The following is a 23592-nucleotide window of genomic DNA, read 5'->3' as shown; positions in this document are numbered from 1 at the left end:
GCAATAGAATGTCCACCAAATTCTTTAAAACAGATCGAGGTGGTAAAAAGTAGAAAATAAACTGACTTATTTGTAACCATACAACACAAAGGCAGCAAGATAATCATCTCCTACCAAAAACACTTGAATTGATTCAAAGGGCATTAATTCTTACCAATTCATCAGTCTTTAAACTCATTGCCACAGAATAAGCAGCCAATCTCAAAAGCTCCCATCTTCAACTTACAAGTATCAATATCAGTCATTTGATGTCGGTTTGAGCTCGAAGAAACTCGTGTCTCATGTCTTTTAAACCATTCATAATATAGACCATTGATCACTACCTCAATCATAGGAATCTCTAAAATTCATATAAAGCTCGTCTAACTCCAGCTGCAATATCCCCCAAAACATGACCAAATCAGATCTTCACAATAGAATTTACACAATAACTTCAATGGGAGGCCCTTTTAACTCACCATTGCTGCATCAAAGGTCTTGTTTGTTGTTAATGTCTAACTACTGAAAAATAAAAGGTTCCTCCGAATCTTTTTTTTTTAAATATCTCTGAGTGTTCAGGCTAGCTAGCCTATACGTACCTCGAGTAATCTTACGAGACAACTCATCTGTCCTATAACATTTGAGTGTCAAGAAAACTCGTAAGATATTAAATCCTAGGCAGGTGGCTACAATGGATTGAGCTCATAACCTTTTAGCCCTTTATTAAGTGGATGTTCCCTTATTTACCACAAGGCCAATCTATGATGATTCCTCCAAATCAAGTTTGTAGTAAAACAAAATCATAAAAATTACATATTCTACTAATTCTGTGGACAATAGAATGTTTACCAAATTCCATGAAACAGTTCTAGGGTAGTAAAAACTAAAAAGTACAAATCAGACTGAACTATTCATCATATATAATTACAACATGTACAGGCTACAAGCATCTCCTACCAAAAACAATTTCTATGACACAAAGGGCAATAGTTCTTCCCCTACCTCAAACGTTCATTGGTCTCTAAACTCATTGCCACGATAAAGAGCCAACCTCGAAAGCTCCCAGCTTTGACTACCAAGTATTGGTACCAGTCATTCGTCATGTTAGCCCGAACTAAGGGAACTTGTGTTTTAACCATTCATAGTGTAGTGTAGACCATTAATCACTACCAGTTTCTCTGGACAGACAGGTGCTTTCAGAGATGCAATTCATATCAGTATGTGAAAGTTCTTCATATTCCAACTGCAATATCTCAAAAAGATAACACAATCAAAATTTTGAACTGTTTTTAACTTACACAGGAAACTTTGATAAGAGGCTTTAACTCACCGCTGCTTCATCATAGGCTAATCTCATCCTACGATACTCCTCTTGTGCTTTTTTTGATCGAAACATAGCCTGAACCCGAACAACAGCTCTCTCAACTCGCTCTTCTGCTTGTTTTTGAGATACACGGTAGAAGTCCTCTTCAATGCCAGTTTCCTGCTTTACCTCTTCAGCAGGTGCAACTTGAAGCCCACGAAAACCTTTTCTCTTAAGACGCCAGCGCAGTATAGCTTTCTCGAGTACTCCTACCGACCAAACAATCTTGTGATACTGCTTCCGCACTTGGAAGCCTCTAAATGCAGCCTAAGAGGAAAGAAACAAATTGGAAGTCATCTTCCTGAGCTGCTCATTCTTAACATAACAACGCTAGTACGCATGTCAGTTCAAAATAGTTGCATGAAATTTTTTTAACACAACTATTACATGAAATTTCACTCCAGTAAACGCAGCAAACCGAAAATTCAAATGCAGGATAATGTTTTTATGTTTTGACATATACTTCAGTTCCATCAAAATTTCTGTATGTCCAAAAACACATGAAATTAAAACCAAAATGGGTGCTTCAGTTAATGTGCAGTAATTAAAAGTTCATATCCTGTGTTTATAATCTGGCAGGGACCTTCAGTTCTATCAAAGATTTTCTACGTCCAAATGTAAATGAAATTAAAACCAAACTGGGTGCTTCCTTAAATGTAAGACACTCTTTTAGGCAATGATCTAGAACATTGAATTAGTATGAAACGAATAGCGTAAGACACTTGTTTAGGCAATGATCTAAAACATTGAATTAGTATGAAAAGAATAATGTAAGAAACTCTTTTAGGCAATGATCGCAAAAATAGCACTCCAATTAGCATTAAGAAAATTTGAGAGGGGGAGCAGAGTTATAAAAGAAACTTTAGTAAAAACTTTATCTGGAACAGTGAACTAAACAAACCAAATGTACATAAAGGCTCTTCAATATTTTCTTTAAAATGGTTTGTTTCAAGTCAAATCATACAACAGAGGGCCAGTAAGAAAGAAATAATGTAAGAAACTCTTTTAGGCAATGATCGCAAAAATAGCACTCCAATTAGCATTAAGAAAATTTGAGAGGGGAGCAGAGTTATAAAAACTTTTAGTAAAAACTTTATCTGGAACAGTGAACTAAACAAACCAAATGTACATAAAGGCTCTTCAATATTTTCTTTTAAAATGGTTTGTTTCAAGTCAAATCATACAACAGAGGGCCATAACCCATTAGAATGGTCTGAATACATCAATACTTAGTCTCCTTAAGTATTCATAATTATTAAAAATGATATACATGTACATTTGACATGCCTTTTTAAAGTGCTTATGGATGACCAAAAACGCTTTTATTAAAACTGTAGTGTTAGACTAAAATTTTAGGGATTTATTTTGGCAATTGAAAGTGCTTGGTAATATTGTTAGCAAGGTTTGTTGGATTTACTTGTGCAAACAATGCCAGTATAAAGAGGCGACTTTCAAGACTTAAAGACTTAAAGACGGCTTAGGCCTATCTCTTTCCCCTCCGTGGTTAATATTCAGTTCTCAAATTAATTGAAGGTAATGGCAATAACTAAGAGTATAGACTTACTTGAATTCTAATAGTTTGACGACGCATATTAAGGAAGTCTTTGCGGATCTTCCAAGTACGGAATCTGTATTGGATACGAGCAGCAGCTGCCATTTTTTTTCGTGTCTCAAAATTGCGATAGGCATGTTGAATTTTCATGGCTGCAATAATACCGCGTGCTTCATCTTCAGGAGTGGAGAATTCAATCGCTTCAGTTTTTTGCTTTAAAGAATGCTCACGAAATGCAGCTTGTATGCGTGCAGCTGCATCAGCTGCTGTTCGGTAAGCTGCTAATGTTTCTTTCATATACATCTGCTCCTCATTGATGCAATCAGAGGCATCAGTTATAGTACTACTAGTATCCAACGAGCCACTAACATTTCCAGCCAAGCTCATATCTTCAAAGTGTGATACCAAAGCCTTTTCAGAAAGATACGCAGCTAATCCATCATAACCGTTCATAGATGCAAGATCTGCAGCTGTACATCCACTAGGGTTCTTTGATGAGGGATCGGTAACCATGTTTGGCTTCGCCCCCACTGATAAAAGAACAGCAACCATCCTCTCCCTATACCAAAAAACTTTTTGTGGTCAAATAGGTGAGAAGTGTCGTCCAGTAGAAGTAAACTTTTTATATCTATTTTTTATGAAATACCAATATACTGGAAATTCCCAATCAACAATACAGAATCAACCTCTATTTGGTTCAACGTATTGTAAAATAACTATAATTAAGATAGGTGATGATTGAAGATAGATGAATATGTTGATATGCATAAAAAGATTGACCACGCTGAAATTTTGAATCAATGGGAGGCATGTAAATCAGGCAATACAATAGGCAAGTGTCTATAAAAACTAAAAAGTTCCAAAAGCAATAAAAAAAATATACACAAATAAACCATACTCATATTATAAACTAAGGTATGAAGAAGTTGAAAAATAAAAGGAATAAGTCTGAAAAGGTATGCAAAAATCCCATGGAGATCGACTATAATTAAGCTAGAAATTGAAAATAAATATGTTTTCATTTTGAGAAAGGGGGAAAAAGAAGCAAACATTGTTTTGGGAATCTAGAACCCCAATACGGGTGTGTTTGTGGATAACTATAAAGTATTTGATGTTATCCCATGACCGTGAACAATCAAGCATATTAAACGAATAGTTATTTGCATGATGGGAACTCCAATTAAAAGGTCCTCAATTGTTCAGGGGGATTGGATGAAACTGAAAGACTTAACCACTTTTTCCATCAATTTGACAAATAATATTGTACCTTCCATAATAAGCTGCCCAGTGAAGAGCTGTCCATCCAAATTTATCTCGGAAGTTTATTGATAAACCAGACCAGACAAATGGATGTACAGCCCAGGTATATCCCAATATGGCACACAAATGGATTACTCCTTGACCATTTATATCAAACTCAGTGCTTTTCTTTGAGCCTTCAGCAACTCTTTCTATCAGCCATTCCCTTAACCTGCTTCTCAATATGATCTCAAGAACACCTTCCCTTGCTTGTTGAAATGGAGTTCTATTTTCTGTAATTGACTTTAACAAATAAATCCAACTATCAGAAATGTCAGAAGTTTTGACAGCAAGTTTCTTGGCCTCGTGCACGGCAGCAGGCGACAATCTAGTTGACATGATGCTCAGGATCTTGGATGTATTGAACAACAGATGAGCAAGCCGCATCTGAATTTGAAACTCCTCCCACTTTTGGATCTGTTCTGAAGCAACTACAGGTACTTGTAAATTTGGTGCACGATACTCAAAATTCAGAACTTGACTAATAGGTTTATGGCCATCTAAGCTCACATATAAATGTACTAGTCCCGGTGAATGTGGTGGTACCAGACAGCGATAAACTCCAGGTTGAACAAAATCAACATTAACACTAGTATCACCACATACAACCGATATATTGGACTTTGCTAGATGTACGTAGTCATTGTGAAAATATCCAATAATTAGAATCTGCAATAAGTACAAAAGATGCCATTAGAATATTTGCAATTTGTCAGCAGATTAGCAGCAAAATGGTGTATTCCACAATTTTGACTGTAATACACTGAAAAAAAACTTGTCAAATCAAAAAGAGGAAAAAATAAGCAAGCCAAGCTATTCTTGGAATTCCATTTCAATCATAAAATGAAAAGATTGTATTGTGAATCTTTGAAAGCTCATACAACAAATAGATGGGTTGACCATATTTATTAAAATAAATTCACATAAAGAAAACATTTGCACTTCGCGTTTATAATGAGTTTGATCAGCCATGTTCACAATACTGATCGCGGGAGGAATAGATACCCGACAAACCAGAGGACAATAGTTAAGATTTTAATGTTAACATTCCAATAAAATTCAAAAACCCATTGTACCAAGTTAGAAATGAATATTGTCCAAGTATTCAACAGGATAAATGGGAAATGGTCGAACCAACCTAGCCTACATTCAGGGAAGAGCAATATCGCATGTACCAAATTAATTACTCAGAGGATGTCTTTTTTATTTAGAAAAGAGGAAACAAATTCAAAAACCTGTTCTCAAAACAGTAAATTGCTTGACAAAATCAACCTTACAGATAAAAAATAAATAAAAAAAACCAAGGACGTCTCCATTAATAAATTCACTGTCTACTTCAATGATTTTAAGAAAAAATTAATGGGACTTATTAGGAGTAGCTCCGCAAAACAGATCAATCATAGACTTTCTGTTTACAAGAGATTATAGACTAAAGAAAAAAGTGTGCTTTTAGAAATTGCAATAGCTAGCAAAAAGTAGTATTGACAAGACCAGTAAAAAAGTGGCTAATGGCAGTAACATGTTATATAATTAGATAACAGAACTAGTTTGGCACTCCAATAAACTCATCAATAATAACATTTTTTCCTTGTTGCAGCAAATACTAGGCCCATCCATCCATTATCTACGTAGATTTCTGGAAATAAACTTATAACTTCACAGTTCAAAGCTTTTTGATTTTTCACCTCTCATAAAAGGGAACGTGTTAGGGAGATGTCAAATAGTTTATTAGAATTAATGGCAAAGATTGAAACAGACTCTATACAAAGTCTATTTAAATATTAAAGCAGAATGCTTAAAAGTTTACCAAACAAAATAAAGCAAGGACCAAATAGGATTTAAACCTAACAACAATGATAATAAAGTAACATAAAAGGGAATGTGTTCCTTGCCTGCACAAGAAGATATAGAAAAAAGCCTAATAAACACTCAAAATATGACGAAGATATAATGTCAGATAAGTATAGGAATTGTGAAGAGTCGGTACTAGTAGACGAGAAGACCTTTGTTTTTTCTGTTGAAAAGGCCCAAGCAGGTGAGACATCAGTTATGTTGAAAATTTGCTCCATAGCCGAAGTTTGATGGTGATCTAATGTTGAGCCACAATAGGAATTTTGAACAGATGAAATGGACGGCTCTATAGCAGGATCAATGATTGAATCAGAAGAGTCTCCGATAACTTCATTTATCCATCGTCCAAAGCTGTCCTGACTTTGCAATCCCACATTTAACAAATTGTCCAAAGAATTAACTGGAACGGATTCACTCTTCTCTACATTCAAATTTGATTGACCACCTAACAACAGATTGGCACTTCCTGTGAAACTGACATTGCCATTGGCCCTCCCAGTTGACACAACTGGATTACTAAATGAAGACATCTCCCCCAATAAATTGTTGGTCACCTGCAAAGATGGACCATAAGAGTCCATGTATAAGGCAATAACTACTAGAGAAGAAGAAAATTTAAACATTTGTATCGAATTGTGTAGAAATAAAGATGTTCAACATAAGTGGCTAATTGTCTGATAAAAGATATTGTCAGAATAATGAAGCAAAACAAACTTAACCATTATCCGCTATCAACCATCACTTACAGGAAGAGAAAAGTGAAGCAAGTTCTAATCCCCACCTACTTGATCTTGGAATCAAACCCAGCCGTGAAGAGTAACATGCTTCAATAAATAGAATAAAAAAAGGTGGAAGGCAAACAAACAGAAATCGAAATTTCAAATAGTAAATTGTTCTACTCACATTTATTGGGACTTGGTACTGTTGGTCAAAGCATGAAAGTTTGTCTGGTGAATGAGATGAAAAGAGTTAATAAAATTAGTAATATAGCCATGCAGTTGTTTCTGCCTCATTTAGAACTTTTTCTTTGTTACCTCCATTAGGGATGGCAGGTTTGAAAGGCTCGTCCCTCACAAGAAGGTCATCCCACTCAAGTGTGTTGATCTCATGAAGCCGCTGTTCATGAGTCATGACTGTTGTAGTGTCACTAGGCTCTGTTCATTATCAATGCAATAAAACAAAATAAAACTTTTAGCTTCGTCTGGAAGGACAAGCAAACCAAAAGTTTCTTAAAGTAACTTCACCAAAGTTAGTTCTATTACAGGTACTTTGAAGCATATACTTGATAATCAATCACTTTCTTGTTTGGTTCTAATATTTCAAAGATGATTTTATCTCGTTAGAAGTGCTCTTTTGAATAAGTATTTGTTAAAACTTATCAATACAGAAAAAAAAAATACAAATAAGCAAGGGAGACTGTGTGCATAGAGAGATTAGCCTGAGAGGGCATATGAGTAGAAAGAGAGTACTAAGAGCAACTGCATGTGAAGTGAGACATTACATAGAAAGTCTGTGTGTAGGAAACAAGCAAATGAGAAAACCACATGGAAATCAGTGAGAGAGAATGGGCAATGAGAAGTTAATGGGAGAGTGGATTTGGGAAATCAGTGAGATAAAGCGTGTAAAGGAAAGCTAGTTAGAGCAATGGCGTAGAGAGGAATTAGTAAAAGAAAGTGGGTCCGGAGTAATTAGTGAAATAGAGTGCTTGTGAGAAATTGAAATGAAGCTTCAAGCCAACAGCATTTGATAAAACACCAATCAAATGCTTCTATGGAAAGCAATTCCATTTGAAAATTATTTCTCATTTGTAATTCAAACAATTAGAAAATGCTTTTGGTCATCAATCAGATAGGGTCAATCTGGATTCTATTTCTTGTTTTCAGCTTTCACTAAAATATATGTTTGGTGAATTAGATTTTAAACCAAGTTTTGGATTTCATGATCTAAACTAAACAATAGAAATTCTAAAAACACCAATGATGTTTTCAGTAATTTAAACCTTAGATTTGAAATTTGATGATGCAAAAGCAACACTACAATAAACAGGAAAAACTACAAGAAATATACTACATACTATGAACTCATTTTAGTCTTTCAAAGATTAAAACATGTATAATAGAATACATTACAATTGTGTAATATTGTACAACAACAAATGTAAAAAAAATAAATAAATAATGCAACATAAATATTTAAATAAATTAATTAATAATAATTTAGATTGAATTAAATATTTAGTTGGTAACTACTACTACTACTATAATATTGTTTATGAATATATTGCTATACAGACTTTGAACCATATACTAAAGTTGACATTCAATTTCTAAATCTACTATCAAATACGTACTTTTTCTTTGAATCCCTTGTTTTCAAATTACTAACTAAATGCACCCTTTCAAATTTAAAGCACAGTTAAAAGGACTACCAAATATACTATAAATGAAGCAGAAACACAAATAAAGTATGAGGAAGAAACATTAGAAAGGGAATGATCAAACAAACTACTACCCATTTATCTTTGACAGTTTCAGCCAGTATACCTGACAATTCATTTTCACCAACAGAACAAACATGAGTAGCCCTGGAGTCAAGTTCTTCCGGTAAAAGCCAAGGAGTTGCTGGGTTAAAGACAGAACCAGAATTTGAATTCATTGATGTGGATGGAGAACTCTGCAACTAGCAGCAATAGGAAGGCAAGACAGTGTTGAAAGAGTAAATTATTTTCAATACAGAAAGACGAATTGGAAGAAGTTGTTCATGAAGTGTTCAAATGCATGCTAGTGATAACGAGGGCACAATGTTCGGAAGTTTTATCCATATCCTATGAAGCGCCATAGAGTTGAAACATATGAAACCAGAGTTTATCTGACACAAATAGTGTCGTGATCATTGCCTTTTCCATTCCATAAATTTATGCATAACAGAAGAAAGAAAACCCTAATCACTTGAATCACCATATAGTACTCTACATCCAGGTGGTGCCTTGATTTTTGAGAATATAGTTAGAGGAGTAATAAAATTGGTACAGAAATTACAATGCATTTCTAGATATTCAATGGCATTAAGAGAAACTTAAAAGGCAATAATCATCAAGAAATTTGGTATCTTAAAAAGTAGAAAGGGTAGTGGTAAACATATGTATTCTATGGTTGACTTTATCCTTAATAAATGTTGGATTAATTCATCGAAATAAAACACAAACATGTACTCCAGTTTCTTAATGGAGGATAGAGAGAAAGACGTGCATGCGCGACTGCTAGTGCTTATATGGTGCCAGACTACCTAAAAATACAAATACACATATGACAACATTATTTTGAATGAAAATGATAATCGCTCAACCATGGAGGAAAAAGCAGCAGGTCTTAAATAGATGTAGCAGTCCAAATGATAAAAGCTTATCTCAAGATAATATTTCAGTAACTGCAGATGCATTGTGCTGAAACTAACCTCTTGTGTTTCACGGTAATGAACGAGGACAATGTGTTCGAGAGTCCTGACCAAAAAGCATCAGCAAGTCATAAATTATACAAATATGACATAATATACTGCCACTTCTAATTTTATTTTTCTTTCCTCGTGGCATGATGAGGATAGACCCCACTGAAACAACTGGTAGCGACCAATATAACAATGTAAGTTCAACCATAACATACTTATCAAGGAGCCAATAACATCGACGAACAAAGGTTGGGTTATCTAGGCCATGGGCGTAGTATACATGTATCCTTTCTACATTACCAACCTGCCAAAGAAAAAGAAGAGATTATCAAAGCGATGTTTTTTCTTGGTGATTAATGCTATAACAGAATGACAGTCACCATATATCTAAACACAGTTAATACTAGAGCAATTGAACAACCAATATACTCAAAAGAATATACTGGTGAATCATTTAAAATGAGCTCCAATAACTTGCTTCACGTTTGGACTTGTATGGTAATTTGATAATGGGACACAGTTAGTAGACAAGATATATGAAATGAAGATGGTATCGGAGAAAATTGAAAGGATCGACATAATAAAATTACAGGGATTTGAATTTATATCTCTTTTATCTAGTGTAAACACTAGACTCAAATGCTTAAGCTGATTAACTGTGTTCGATCTAACTCTTTAATATATTCTGGATCTGAACAGACATTATATAACTACATTTTGAATAAGCTTTGAAGAATATCGACAGAAACAATAGAAATTACTTCAAATTTGTAGAGAAAAAGAACATATAAATTATATTCTAGAAAAAGAGCATCTGAATTATATTCTACAGAAATACATGAACCCATAGCACGTCTATTAAGTAGTAATGAGAATGTTAAAGGGAATGGTAAGTAACCAAACAAATAAACTCCTTCCTCGCATCTAACCAAATTATTTCACAATATGCAAAAGCATCAAGATATTAAGACAAATTCCAATAGTGCATTTAGAACTAATTGATTGACTTCGACGTTAAAGGGTCAGCTAATATTTAGGGCACAACTTACTTTCTCACCTGACACCACTAAGCCTAGAGCAACATATTTTTATCGGATATTCACCTAATATTGAGGGTGTTATGTTCCTTATTTAAACATTTCAAAGGGGAGAGATTGAATTAACCAGATGCCTTAAATGCAACCATCTGAGTCAGAAAAATGTATGTGTAAAGAATGAAAACAAATCTGAGGTCTCCACCAGCTTTTTTTAACTATGAAGCAGTGCTCGATAAAACAAGACACTCACTTTTAGGTGTTCATGAGCTTCTTTTACTGTCTTTCCATCCTTCTTTTTCTTCCAATTATGTCCATCTTTGCGAAAATTTCTAAGCATCTTGCGGTCAAATAATACAATGGTTCCACCTGTTGTGCATTTCCGACGTTAGAATGTCTGAGTCACTGCCTACACTCGTTTCCTATATTACTCGATGTGGAAAGATAAATGTGATAGTCATGCAAAATGCAAGGAAGACTTAAAATTGTATTTGATATCAGTTGCAGCAGACATTAAACCATAAAATTCTTCGAGTACAATTTATAACTAGTAAACTAGAGTTGGGAAGAGTCGCAGAGCACAATCTTGCAACAATTACTTTTGGGCAAGTTCACTGGCTTGACATGGATGGTGAAATACTTGTAGTTACACAGTATTGCATGTATTTCATTTGGGCGAAGCCATCTTGCACTTGCTTCCTCCCTGATGTTTTTAACATCCAAATCTGCCCACAGAAGAGCAAACAACTGGTGAAATTGTAAACTAGCGTTTTAAAAAGCAGATAACATATATTAAATGAGAACCATTAAAGATAATTAGAATAATCGTTCAAACTAGTTCATTGATTGGTCTATAAAACTTCAAGAACCACCGAATAATGGTTATTAGGACCCCCCCTAGTTGTTGGGAGGTGATGATTCTACCAACATCCGGCATTAACTAGGCCATTATGTTCTTTACTTCTCTAGTCACAAGGCATGGTTAACCTAAAACTCTAGTTTTTACTAACCCTGATATAGTTTAACAGTTATTCCTATGATTTCTCTCAGGTCCTCCGCCAAAATATGTCAGCACTCAGAAATCAGAACTCAAATGTTTTTCAGAGTTGACTTCAGAAATTTCAAGTGCTTTCTTCTTATCAATGCTTCGCCCTCTTTCCTATTCTTCTCGTTGGTGATTATTATGCTATGTTTGCACGTATTTTCCTTCGAAATCATACAATTAAGCTCTAAGACGCTGCAAACAAATACACACTCGCCCATTTCTACTGAACTCCTATATGACTAAAATTTTAAACCAAATTGAAACAATTGTTCAAAATCTACCAATTCCATAAACTCCGGCATGAGGCCATTGAGCACAGCAGTTAGCAGAACTTTGATTTTGCTTTTGTCAATCAACCTACTAAAAACTACGAAACTAGAAAAAGTCTTCCTAAGTACAGCCTAGCTAACAAACATAAGTTCTCGAAAACACCATTGCAGTTCAAGAGCAGAAAACCTCAACAGCCATCCAAAATAACAGACTATGATCATTGACAGACGACGGTACCTTGCAATGTATGGAAGCCATGAATCTCCGAGCCAACAAGGCTTCCTTGAACGTCAGCTTTCATGGGGAGAGACATCGATGATTCCTAAAAGAAGCTGAACCTAACTAAAAATGCATCGAATTTTTTGAAACCGAACCTGCGAGCAAACAGGAGTGAAGAAAAGGATAGAAAATAGCAAAATCAAAGGAAGACGATGATGGAAAATTACCTGATTACGGACAAAATTTGATTTGGTAACGAAATAGAGGGAGGAAATAATTCGCAGCTCAAGAATTATAATCTTCTTTTTGACTCCTTTTTTTTGTTCTATCTCTGTCTCTCTCTCTCTCCCTATTTTTCTCCGTACTGAAACTTTGCGATGGACGGTGGCTGCCGTCAGCCTGGGTCGGGCTGGCGGGGCCTTCATCTTGTTTCGTTTTTGTTTAATTTTCTTTAAACGTCTTTTTTAAAATAAATAAATAAATAATTTTAAAGGGCTTAAAGTATGTTTATTTTTATTTAATTTTTTATTATTATTTTCTCTTTATTAACTTTAATTTCGATTTTATCGAGATCTCTTTTGCACACTTTTGATTTTTAATTTTTGAAATTAAGGTTAGAAATACTACACTCTTTTTGTAAGAAAGAATACTACTTTTTAACTTTTAAGTTTCTTAATATGTATATATATGTATATATGTGTGCACGTGTGTATATATAGTATTAAATTTTTTTATTTTTTTTTAGAATTTGACGGATAACATAAATGTGTCTTCGAGAGATGTAAAATATTTATATAAAATTTATGACAAAACAAACATAAATGTCCAAACACATAGAAATTGACTAAACAAAACTTGAAGAATTAAAAATTGTCTTCTTCTATATAATGAAGTATCAGTTATCATTTTTATTTTATTTTATATATTGGGATGGATTAAAGTTATGATTGGATAAGTAACATTTTAAAAGTTGAGGATCAATTTTCATTTTTGTGATGGTTGGATTGAAATATATATATACAGTAAAAATTCTAGTCAACCACAATTTTTGTTCATTTTAATTCATTTTTTATCTAAAAGTGTAGTTATTTTTTTCGATGGATGTGTTTAATTTTAAATTCTATATTTAAAATATTGAGATCCCATATTTATTTATGGATTAGAGGTTATCAATTTAACATAATTGAGTGAATAATGGTTAATAATTTGAAAATATACAATATCCTTAAAAATATCATTTTTGTTAATAATATATAATTCTATATTTTTTTTTAATGGTTTGTTTATGGATTTCATATTTCATTTTTGTGATATTGACTGGAGTAGCTGAACTAGAAAATGGTTAAAAATATCCTTAAATTATAGTTAGAACACACAACATCTAAGAGATGTAATAGCTATAAAATTGAACTAGTTTGGCCCTCATTATACCTCTAATTTTTGTTCACACTATAATAGTCTTTGTACTTTTTAAAAACCAAACATTTTGAACCTTGTTTTTATATTTCTAAAAAAAAATCTAAAAACTAAACAAAATGGTGTGTTTTGAGAAATTTATTAACGATATTTAGGGGTTTTTTTTTTGTGATTAAAAGAATGGACTAAAACTTTCATTCCTTCAGAATTATCCAGACAAACATTTCAAATAGTACAATGACGACTAAGATAATCAAAAGTCAAATGTATGAAGATTAAAACATGCGTTTTAAAAATACTTGTACTGCAATAAACTAATTTCAAAATACATGCATATTAAAAAATGGTCAAGAAAGACAAAGGATTTAATATCTACCATACCATAGTACTGAAAACTCTTCCAAAACTAAATGAAATTGATTGCACCATATCTAGTGTTGATATCTCATTTGCGTATGTATTGTCGCATGTCATGATATCAATATTGTCATTGTATTGAAATCTATCGAAAATTATATAAGTAAATATTGAAATTTTCATTTGCCATTAAATCGTCACTTTTAATTATGATTTTAAACAAAACTTGGAGTGATACGAGTTTAAAAATTCAAAGATATGAAATAATTTGTTTTTGAGAAAAATTATAATGTAAAGTTATTGCAAATTTATAGAGTCCAACAAACGATCTTCCATTACGTGAATTCATTTTAATATAACAAGTATATGGTTGAGAAATTTAAACTTACAATCGAAAGAAAACGAGTACGTGTTAATTATTATCTAATAAATAAAGTGTTAACGGAAATTCATTGTATCAATTTATTTGGGGTGTATATAGGTTGGGTTAGGTTGAGGGTGTTTTATGGACAAACCAAAAAATTCTGATTTGTTAGGTTGGCAACCCAAATAAATAAAGTCTCCAACCTAACCCTTTAAATTAAGGTTGGGTTGGATTGAGTTATCAGGTTATAATTTTTTTTTTCTTTTTAATTAAAAATATGTAAATTGATTTACAATACATGTCCAATAACTAAAATCTCCTAAAAATTAAAATGTTAAATATCAAATTATCATTTTAAACAAAAACAAATATCATAACAAAGATAAATTATATATAATTAGGGTTGAATTAGGTCAATCCAATTTTTTCTTTAGACCAACCTGCAACCCAACTCAACTCAAAACAGAAAAAGTTTAACCAAACTCATCCGTTATATTTTGGATTAGGTAGATTTAAATTGTCAAGTTATTTGAACACATCAAATTATATCGTACGACATCAGCAGTAGACACGTATCTATCGTTTGATGTTCGTGGGCCAAGAGATTTGACTACCCGTCAGTCGTCACTTTTACCTCTTCTTTCAGACTAATCACATTTATTTCTTTTTCAAAAAGAAAAAATACGACTTTTGTTTCTTTATTTTCTTTTTAATTTTCCACAAATGCATTAATTAAATTTAAACAGATAATTCTGGTGGAGTTTCCTTCTCAAAAGTCCACGTCAATTAAAGAATATATTCACAAATTTTAATTAAAAACAATTAATATATGAACTGTTATTTTATTTTTATTAGATTTTAAATTAATTTACGGTTTTAAAAGATATCATTTAAATCACCCTCATAAATACATACATACCATTCGACTTCATAATCAATCTAATAAAAAAAAAAAAAAATTGACTATCATAGGAAGATATTTCAAATGTCCATAGAAATATCGAGATTCAAATTTTATTAAAATGTTGTTAAAAAATTGTTAAAGTGTTGAAGTCGATGGATTTTACTGATAAAAATATAGATATAAAAATTTCATTAAGATATTTAAATAAAAGATAAACATTTAGGACATGTAGCCTATTCCTCTTTTATATTATCCGATTTGAAGGGAATATGAGTTTGGTTGGCCGTCAGGATTCTATTTTCAAACACGATTTTCAAATTTTGTGATTTAAATAGTACAAATTGTGAGAACACATTTTTATGTTTTATGTTTTATGTGTATCCATATTTTGAATTCAAAATTTTAAAATGAATAATTATATTAAAAAATATAAGAACAATAAAAAAAATCTAGTATTTCATGTTACAAAACCAATTATTTCCGTAATATTAAAATATGTATGATATGATGTGTATATATTACATGATACCACAAAATAATTATTATTACATGAAAATTTTAACATAAAACAAGTTTATAAATTAATTTAGTAATGGTTTATATCCAACCTAATATTTAGTAACTTAATTAATTGTATGGTTTATAAATATATTATTAGACACGTTTAAAATTTTATTTAAATTATAATTTAATTTATAAATCTACTATCAAACACGTATCTGAAAACATAAAATACAACTAATCTATTATTTTTAAAATTATGTTTTTAGATTATCTACCAAATAAATCTTTAACATCTTGTAACTAATTTTAAGTTTTTTTAAAATCATTAATATTAGGAATATTTTGTTATTATTTTAGTTATTATTTATTTATTTTTATTCTATAATAGAAATGTTGATTCATCCAAGTCTATATCAAATATAAAGGCATATAAAAATGTTGGTCTGTGGACACAAATTTTAATATGTAAATCAACCCAACAAACTTATTTTACAATATATATATATGTTTTTTAGTTCTTTGATTCTAGCCTTTTTGTCACCAATCATGTCCCAAAAACATAAAGACCACTAGTCATAAGGATAAATCTACCATGTCAACAGTAATTGGTGTTTTATCCCGTGGTATCATCTATCATCCTTTATCTATATACAGAGAGAGTTAAATTAGTTGAGTTCATGAACTTTCAATTTCGTATCTAACGGGTTGTTAAACTTGAATAAAAATGTATAATAGATTCATGAACTTTCAATTTTATGTATAATGCAATCAATTATAAAAATGTTAAATAGGTCAATGACCCATTAAACACCTTTTAAAGTTTAGAGACCTACTATACAAAAAATTAAAAAGTTGAAAATGTATCAATTAACAACTTCTTGAAGTTCTTCGGATACTAAATTGACACGAATTTGAAAGTTGAGCTATTATAACTTTTATAGACCCACTCATACGTACATATGTTAAATATATATACCAATACTAACTAGTCTAGAAGATTCTTAAAGAATCTGTTAAATGACATACATGTGTAAATTAGATTTTTCTAGAATTATGTTGTGGTATGTTAAATAAATATCTCAAAAGAAGAATCTATAAGTATTTTAGAACAACATTAGGTTTAAGGAACTTTAGAGAATTCCTTTAAATAACAATAAACCAAGAAATATAAAGATATTTAGAATCCAAGAATAATCTAGAGAGATCATTTTACTTTGGCTCCATGGATCTCTTGCTTATAAATAAGAGATGTGGCGCCATATGTGAGCCAAGAAAAGTTAGAGAGTTAGCAAAGAAGTGAGTGAATGTAGAAGAGTAAAAGAGTATTCTCTAAAAAATGTCCATCTTTGTTCCTTCTTAAATAAAAGTTTGTTTTCTCCAAGATTGCCTCTCTTCCTTTTGTTTAAATTTCTTCAACAAGTGGTATCAGAGCCAAGCTAACATAGCTTGCTATAGTGGAGCTTCTGAAGATCGAGTACAGTTTGAGACTGTAAAGTGTGAAGTTTGTTGTCTGGGACACAGCTACTCGCAGAGTGCATTCATCACTACTAGATGATGAGAGGTCTTTAGGTTGTTGGAGAAATCAAGAAGCTCAACACTCATAACTACAAAACATGGGCCACATGCATGAAGTCATATCTCTAATGCCAAGACTTATGGGATGTTGTAGGAGGCACTGAAGTCAATCCACCTGAGGATGCTACCACTTTGAAGAAATGAAATATCAAGGCAGATAAGGTCATGTTTGCAATTAAAACTATGATAGATGAAGAAATGTTGGAGTATATCAATACAACGGAGACACCAAGAAAGTATGGGACACGTTCGCCTCACTTTTCTCAAAGAAAAACTATGCAATATTGTAATTTCTAGAGAACGAGCTCTTGTCAATTGCTCAAAGGGAGATGACCATCAACCAATACTTCATCGAGGTAAAAACTCTATGTCGTAGAATCTCTGAATAGATTATACTTTCGCTATTTCAGAATCAAGAATGAGGATAATTATTATCCATTTTCTTAAACCTGAATATAAAAGTTTTATTGCTGCTATTCATGGTTGGGTAGTCCAACCTTCTTTGATTGACTTAGAAAATTTGCTTGTCAATCAATAAGCATTGACTAAGAAAATGTCAGAGGTCACATTAAATAACAATAAGGAAAAAATGCTCTTTAGTGACCAAAGAAAAGGTCATTCAAAATATCAAAAGAAATTAAGGTAAAAAAAAGATGAAAAAAATCCAAAACCCTCTTAAGTAAGATGAGCTAGTAAAACTAATCAAAATCACAGGCATATAAAAAAAGGGTGAATGTTATAACTTAGAAAGATAGTCTACTACTCCGGAGATTGTCATCAAAAGAAAAAGGCAGGAGAAAGCAACGCAATCACCTCCTAAGCTGAGAGCATCAGTGAAGAAGAATGGGATGCATATGCATGTTTTACAGTAGTGGATTCCAAAGCCCAGTCGACATTCAATGCAGTGAAGAACTGTAACAATTCGACCCCCTAGGACTTAAGTTAGGCCGTTGCATGCATGAAACTCAAAACGACACTCGGTTATGACGAAATAAATGCTAATTAAATAAGGTAAGTTCAAAAGACTTTCATAAAATTCAAATACTAAAACAACAGTAGGGTACCCATAAATCAGAAATGACAATAAATAAGTCTGAAAACAATTCTTAAAAGTAAGTTTTAAGCATCAAAACTAAAAGTTAATAGGAATATGAAAAGAACTTTAAATCTCATGAGCGAAAGCATAAAACTGGTCCCTAGTGGCTCGTTCAATGATTCCTCTTGTCATTCACCAGTGTGCCCTTGCCCTTACCTGAAACATAAACATGAGAAAAGGTGAGTATAAAATACTCAGTAAGTAACCCCACTACCGGGGTCAGGCTAGGCATCTATGTCCTCTAGATGCCTACCTCTGGTGAAACATATAAACTACTCTAGTCCTCATGGGACACAATACATACATGAAAAGCTGATTTCTATCCTACTATAGTTAAGTATGTCCACTACCTCTAGTAAGTCCCGTGGGACCCACAACCTCTGGTGAATCCCGAAGGAAACACAATCTCTTACGTATGCATGGTTATGCATACACCTCTTTCGTATACACATAACCCACTAAATGTGTACCTCTTTCGTACACATGGTTAAGTATACACCTAACCTACTGAGTATGTACCTCTTTCGTACATCTAGTTATGTATACACCTCTTTCGTATACACATAACCCACTGAGTATGTACCTCTTTCGTACACCCCAGATCCTCTCTATAAATGTAGGGATGCGTACCTCTTTCGTACATATGGTTAGGCATATACCTCTTTCGTATACACATAACCCACTAAATGTGTACCTCTTTCGTACACCTGGTTAAGTATACACCTAACCTACTGAGTATGTACCTCTTTCGTACATCTAGTTATGTATACACCTCTTTCGTATATACCTGACCTACTGATTATGTACCTCTTTCGTACATCTAGTTATGTATACACCTCTTTTGTATACACATAACCCACTGAGTATGTACCTCTTTCGTACACCCCAGATCCTCTCTATAAATGTAGGGATGCGTACCTCTTTCGTACATATGGTTAGGCATATACCTCTTTCGTATACACATAACCCACTGAGTATGTACCTCTTTTGTACACCCCAGTACTCTCTAGGTATGTATCACTTTCATACACACCAGCCCTAGTATATCTCTTTTATGTACTAGCGCCCTTGGACGTGCATCACTTTCCTGCAGTCACATAGTCTGGAAAGGAAAAGAGATTGCATCTAACTTCATATTACACATAACATTCACCTAATCATGAATCCTCTAAAATCTCCTGATCAAGGTCAGGTTAGTTAACCTCAACATACGTAATTAATCTAGTATTAATGGATCCACTCTAGTACACCACTTTCATGCACTAACTCATGTAACAATCAAACATTTGAAATTTCATAATACATCATGTAACTTACACACTTTCATAATAAATCACATCAATAAGCACATCAACAAAATGCTCCAACTTTCACCTAACTTTAAGACATTTCCGTAGTAGTGTCGCTTAACTCATAATTTAGGGTCATGCCCAATCGTCCTTTTAATATATCTTATAAAATTCTAAATCATTCTTATACATTAACATGCTTCAGTCATATTATCACATGCTCATATATCTTTTCTAAACAGTCCATTAAATCTCAGAACAGTCAAAATTATCCTTGTAATTAGTCTTACAATCCTCAACATCAATCATAAATTTATCGGCACAAAGGTGGTTCTAGTAGTAAGATTACTTACCTCTAATCACAAACTCTAGAAACTAGAAGCTCAACCTCTTCCTTGTCCAATGGAACCTTGAATCAAACAAACATGCAAAAACAACTTTAATCCTTGTTGGTTATTGTTCGAAATTTCGAGCCATTAAGAAGTGGGTAACTCAAATCTAAGTCGCAAGCATTGTGGCCGTTGAAGTTGTATGCCGCGGCATCAGAGGACATTAGTTGGAGATCGTGGGCATTGTCGTTGTTCATTGGAAGGAGAAAACGAACAGATGGGAGGTGGGGCTTGACTTTTTATTAAAAAAAAAACAATAATAATAATAAAACAAAAAAAATATATATATAATTACATTTAATTCCTTCTCATTTAATTCCTTTTCGTTTCAAAAGAAAATTAATTCCTGCCATTAATTTTCAAACTGAATAATTTCACGCCAACAATTAAATTTCCATACTCACACTTGAAGTCCAAAATTCCAAAAAAAACCCTCCAACTAATAACAATTACTAGAATTCTAAATAATAAAGTTACTGAAATTACATTATTACTAAAAAAATGTGCGGGGTGTTACAAGAACGAAGTGTTGGCTCTCCAGGTATAAGAGGTAAATTATGAAAATAGTTGGACTATCGACTCAGGTCATTATAACTACATTACATGTGATAAGAGGAAGTTGCAAAACACATCATAGTACAAAGGAAGTTGAGTTGTCGTCACTGCAAACAGCTGGAAGTTGCCAATAGCCCATGCTAGCAAAACTTTAATAATGTCTCGTTCGAGTTTCAATCAAGTGGAGTCAGAAAATGTATTTTATATGTCTGGAATGAAGAAAAATTTGATATCAATATCTCAATTGACATGAGTAAATAACTTTGTCGTATTTGGACTTGACGATGTCAAGGTGTATCATGATCTTGAAGTCAGCGGTACGCCATTGATGGAAGGGCAAAGGATGGACCCCATTTACGTCATGTCAGCAGAGGTCGCCTATGTGAATACACACGGAAGAATGAAACAACATATTTGTGGCATGCAAGACTTGGTCATGTTAGCTACATAAAATTGAAGACAATGATAAAAAATTTTGTGCTTAAGGGGCTGCCTCGACCTGATATTAGAGAAGACATGATCCATGCTAGTTGCCAGTATAGGAAGGCACATGAACTACCATTCAAATAGTCCAAATTCATGACTTATCCATGCATGTTTGGGTGTTCTTTATGAAAGAGAAGTTTAAAAAAATTCTAAAATTTAAAAAATTCAAAGAACAAGTTGAAGGATAATTTGGAAAGAGAATCCAATGCCTATATTGATGGAAAAACCAACATGCGCAGCGGAAGTATAATCAATTTTACTTTAATTGCCCAAAATAAACATGCAACCCTAAAAGAATTAATTAGGGTTATTTTGAAATAATACCTTTGAAGCTTCCGAAACTCGTCTATCTGCACCGAACACGAACGGACCACCACTAGAGCTAACCTACTATTCTTTAGATTCAAAATCGGATTGTGGGACCCGATGGAAGAAGAACCCGAGAGAGAGAAAATATGGAAATAGAAGAAGGGATTTTTGGTTGGGTTTGGGTTTTTCTTTTTAGCCCAATTTTAGAAAACTATTTTGGCTAAGATTCAAAAGTCTTTAATTCAAAAACACAAGCCCATATTTATAGAAAAAAGCCATGCAAAATTGCATGAAATAATTTCATAAAATCCCAACACCTATAATCCACTATCTTAGTGGGTATAATGTCTCTACTATAAGCCAATACCTAGCCCACTATTTTGTTAGTGGAATTATCCAACAAAAGTTTGAATTTTCCCACTAACTTTAGTCAAAGGGCAAAATAGTCATTTGGTAAAAGTCAAACTTTGACCAAAAAGTCAACATTTTGACTTTTTATTATTTTGTCTATGTTGACTAATTTTGACCTCCCAAGCATGAATCCGCATTCATTTTCTCGAAATTCAAATCACATTTGAATATAAGGTCGGTCAAAGTTTGACTTTTCAAAGTCAAAAGTCAACTATTTGACTTTTTACATCTTTGACCATTTCTATTATTTTCGAGCTTCTGAATATGAACATGTTCATATTATTGATATTTAAATCACATTTAAATATTAAAGCTTTATCTTTAAATTGAAAAATCGACCACTATATCACATATACTTGTCGGTTTCTCTCTCTTCACCTAATTCGAACAATTCAAATTATTCTATCATTTTGTTCTAAGTTTATTCCATATGTGTTAGTAGGGAAACCTAATGGACTTATAGATTATGGGCTCCAACGATCTGAGATTAGTTGGCTGAACTCTTTAAACGGAGCTAATCAACATTCGTTAACTAACGGGTCATTCCACTATAGTCCCGTAGTTGCATTCCCCTCACTATAGATATATTTATGTCCATTTGATATAAACATGATTAGTAAGCTAATCCTTCAAGAGTTTTTTGTAATCTCGGCTGGGTCATAAAAACCGTTTTACCCCTGAGACTACATCTTATTCCTTAAGTTTCACTTATCCTCTAATGAACAATTGGTTTAAGGTCCAACCTATAAACCGAACTCCCCTCGGGTCAATGAGAGGGTGGGGCCTCTTGTTCAAGACATGGATTCAGTACTAAAGGGAACAACCTATCTACTATCTCTATAACGGGTAGGAGTGAATTCCATCTTGCACCTATGTTTCTAACTATCCACCTGATAATACCCCTGAAATGGGAGGCTTATTGAGTCAGCGATAATGAGCTACCCACACCTATGCAGATCTAAGGATAATTCCGAGTGAACAGGAATTCATAGTTAGCTCAAGATTAAGATTAAGTTACCTAGGTCATTAATTAACGAAATAGTCAGTTTTATACATTAAACGACATTTAGAACGTAAAAGTGACTATTTCATGGTTCAATCTTATGTAAACTCTTTACATAGGATGCCTCCATTTTTCATGTCTCCACATAAACGGTTTAAGATCACATCGTTTGTACAAACTACAAAATGGGCCGCATCCATAGTGTTCCTAGAATAAGGCGCCCAACCTTATTCATATATTATAGACTATTTTGGCTATACATATTTGAACTTGATCCACATTTATGTCACTACATAAAGTTCAAACTTAAACTTAATAGCTTCGAAACCTTAATTTATTGGATTCATGAATATAGAATTTAAATTTACTAAAGATTTTCAATAACTGCTTTATTGAACAAGAATATGATATTACAAACTACAAGTTTTAGGACATAAAATCCAACAAACTCTCACTTGGACTAAAACTCTTAGTAGGATCAAACGATGCTGGATTTAACCGTGAGAAATTAATATTACATATAAGTACAATAAACATATGAATATAATAAACTAGGGCATTCACACCCAACATAATCTCCCACTTGTTCTAGTTTAGAAAGACCGTAGACCTAAACTTTGTAGGTGACCCTAAAAAACTTTAGCCGTGAGGGTTTTTGTAAAAGGATAAACAATGTTTTGCTCAGAAGATATCTGGGTCACTACAACGTCACCACGGCGTACGATTTCCTGAATAAGGTGGTACTTGCGTTCGATGTACTTTCCCCGTTTATGGCTTCAAGGTTCTTTTGAATTTGCAACTGCACCGTTGTTGTCACAATACAAGATGATAGGTAGATGTATATTTGGAACAACTTCCAAATCTGTCAAGAATTTCCT

General features: G+C 33.0%; 1 protein-coding gene across 2 annotated transcripts; it reads right to left on the bottom strand.

Moving 5' to 3' along the window:
- Window positions 1-747: 747 nt before the first annotated feature.
- On the bottom strand, window positions 748-12461 carry LOC120067040 (calmodulin-binding transcription activator 5). 2 transcript variants are annotated; one of them, XM_039018414.1, is made up of 14 exons: window positions 12284-12461; window positions 12075-12211; window positions 11122-11247; window positions 10776-10891; window positions 9704-9792; window positions 9498-9543; window positions 8588-8717; window positions 7079-7198; window positions 6948-6991; window positions 6197-6598; window positions 4162-4862; window positions 2907-3453; window positions 1310-1609; window positions 748-1222 (listed from the first exon to the last, which is right to left on the bottom strand). In XM_039018414.1, the coding sequence occupies exons 2-14, from the start codon at window positions 12148-12150 to the stop codon at window positions 1139-1141; spliced, it is 2781 nt and encodes a 926-aa protein (XP_038874342.1). In that variant the 5' UTR covers window positions 12151-12211; window positions 12284-12461; the 3' UTR covers window positions 748-1138. The 2 variants fall into 2 exon arrangements, with proteins under 2 accessions (XP_038874342.1, XP_038874341.1); XM_039018413.1 differs by having other exon boundaries at window positions 8588-8723; window positions 12284-12460.
- Window positions 12462-23592: the final 11131 nt, after the last annotated feature.

This window comes from Benincasa hispida, chromosome 12, assembly GCF_009727055.1.
Source record: "Benincasa hispida cultivar B227 chromosome 12, ASM972705v1, whole genome shotgun sequence".
NCBI classification, from domain to species: Eukaryota; Viridiplantae; Streptophyta; class Magnoliopsida; order Cucurbitales; family Cucurbitaceae; genus Benincasa; species Benincasa hispida.
This window is presented reverse-complemented; position numbering and strand designations above follow the sequence as displayed.

Excerpts from the sequence above, each read along its gene's own strand:
- LOC120067040 (XM_039018413.1), bottom strand. The coding sequence starts at position 12,150 with ATGTCTCTCCCCATGAAAGCTGACGTTCAAGGAAGCCTTGTTGGCTCG. Across the intron at positions 9,793-10,775 it reads AAGCTCATGAACACCTAAAA|GTTGGTAATGTAGAAAGGAT; the intron begins GTGAGTGTCTTG and ends TTTCTTTGGCAG. Across the intron at positions 3,454-4,161 it reads TGGGCAGCTTATTATGGAAG|GGAGAGGATGGTTGCTGTTC; the intron begins GTACAATATTAT and ends TTTTTGGTATAG.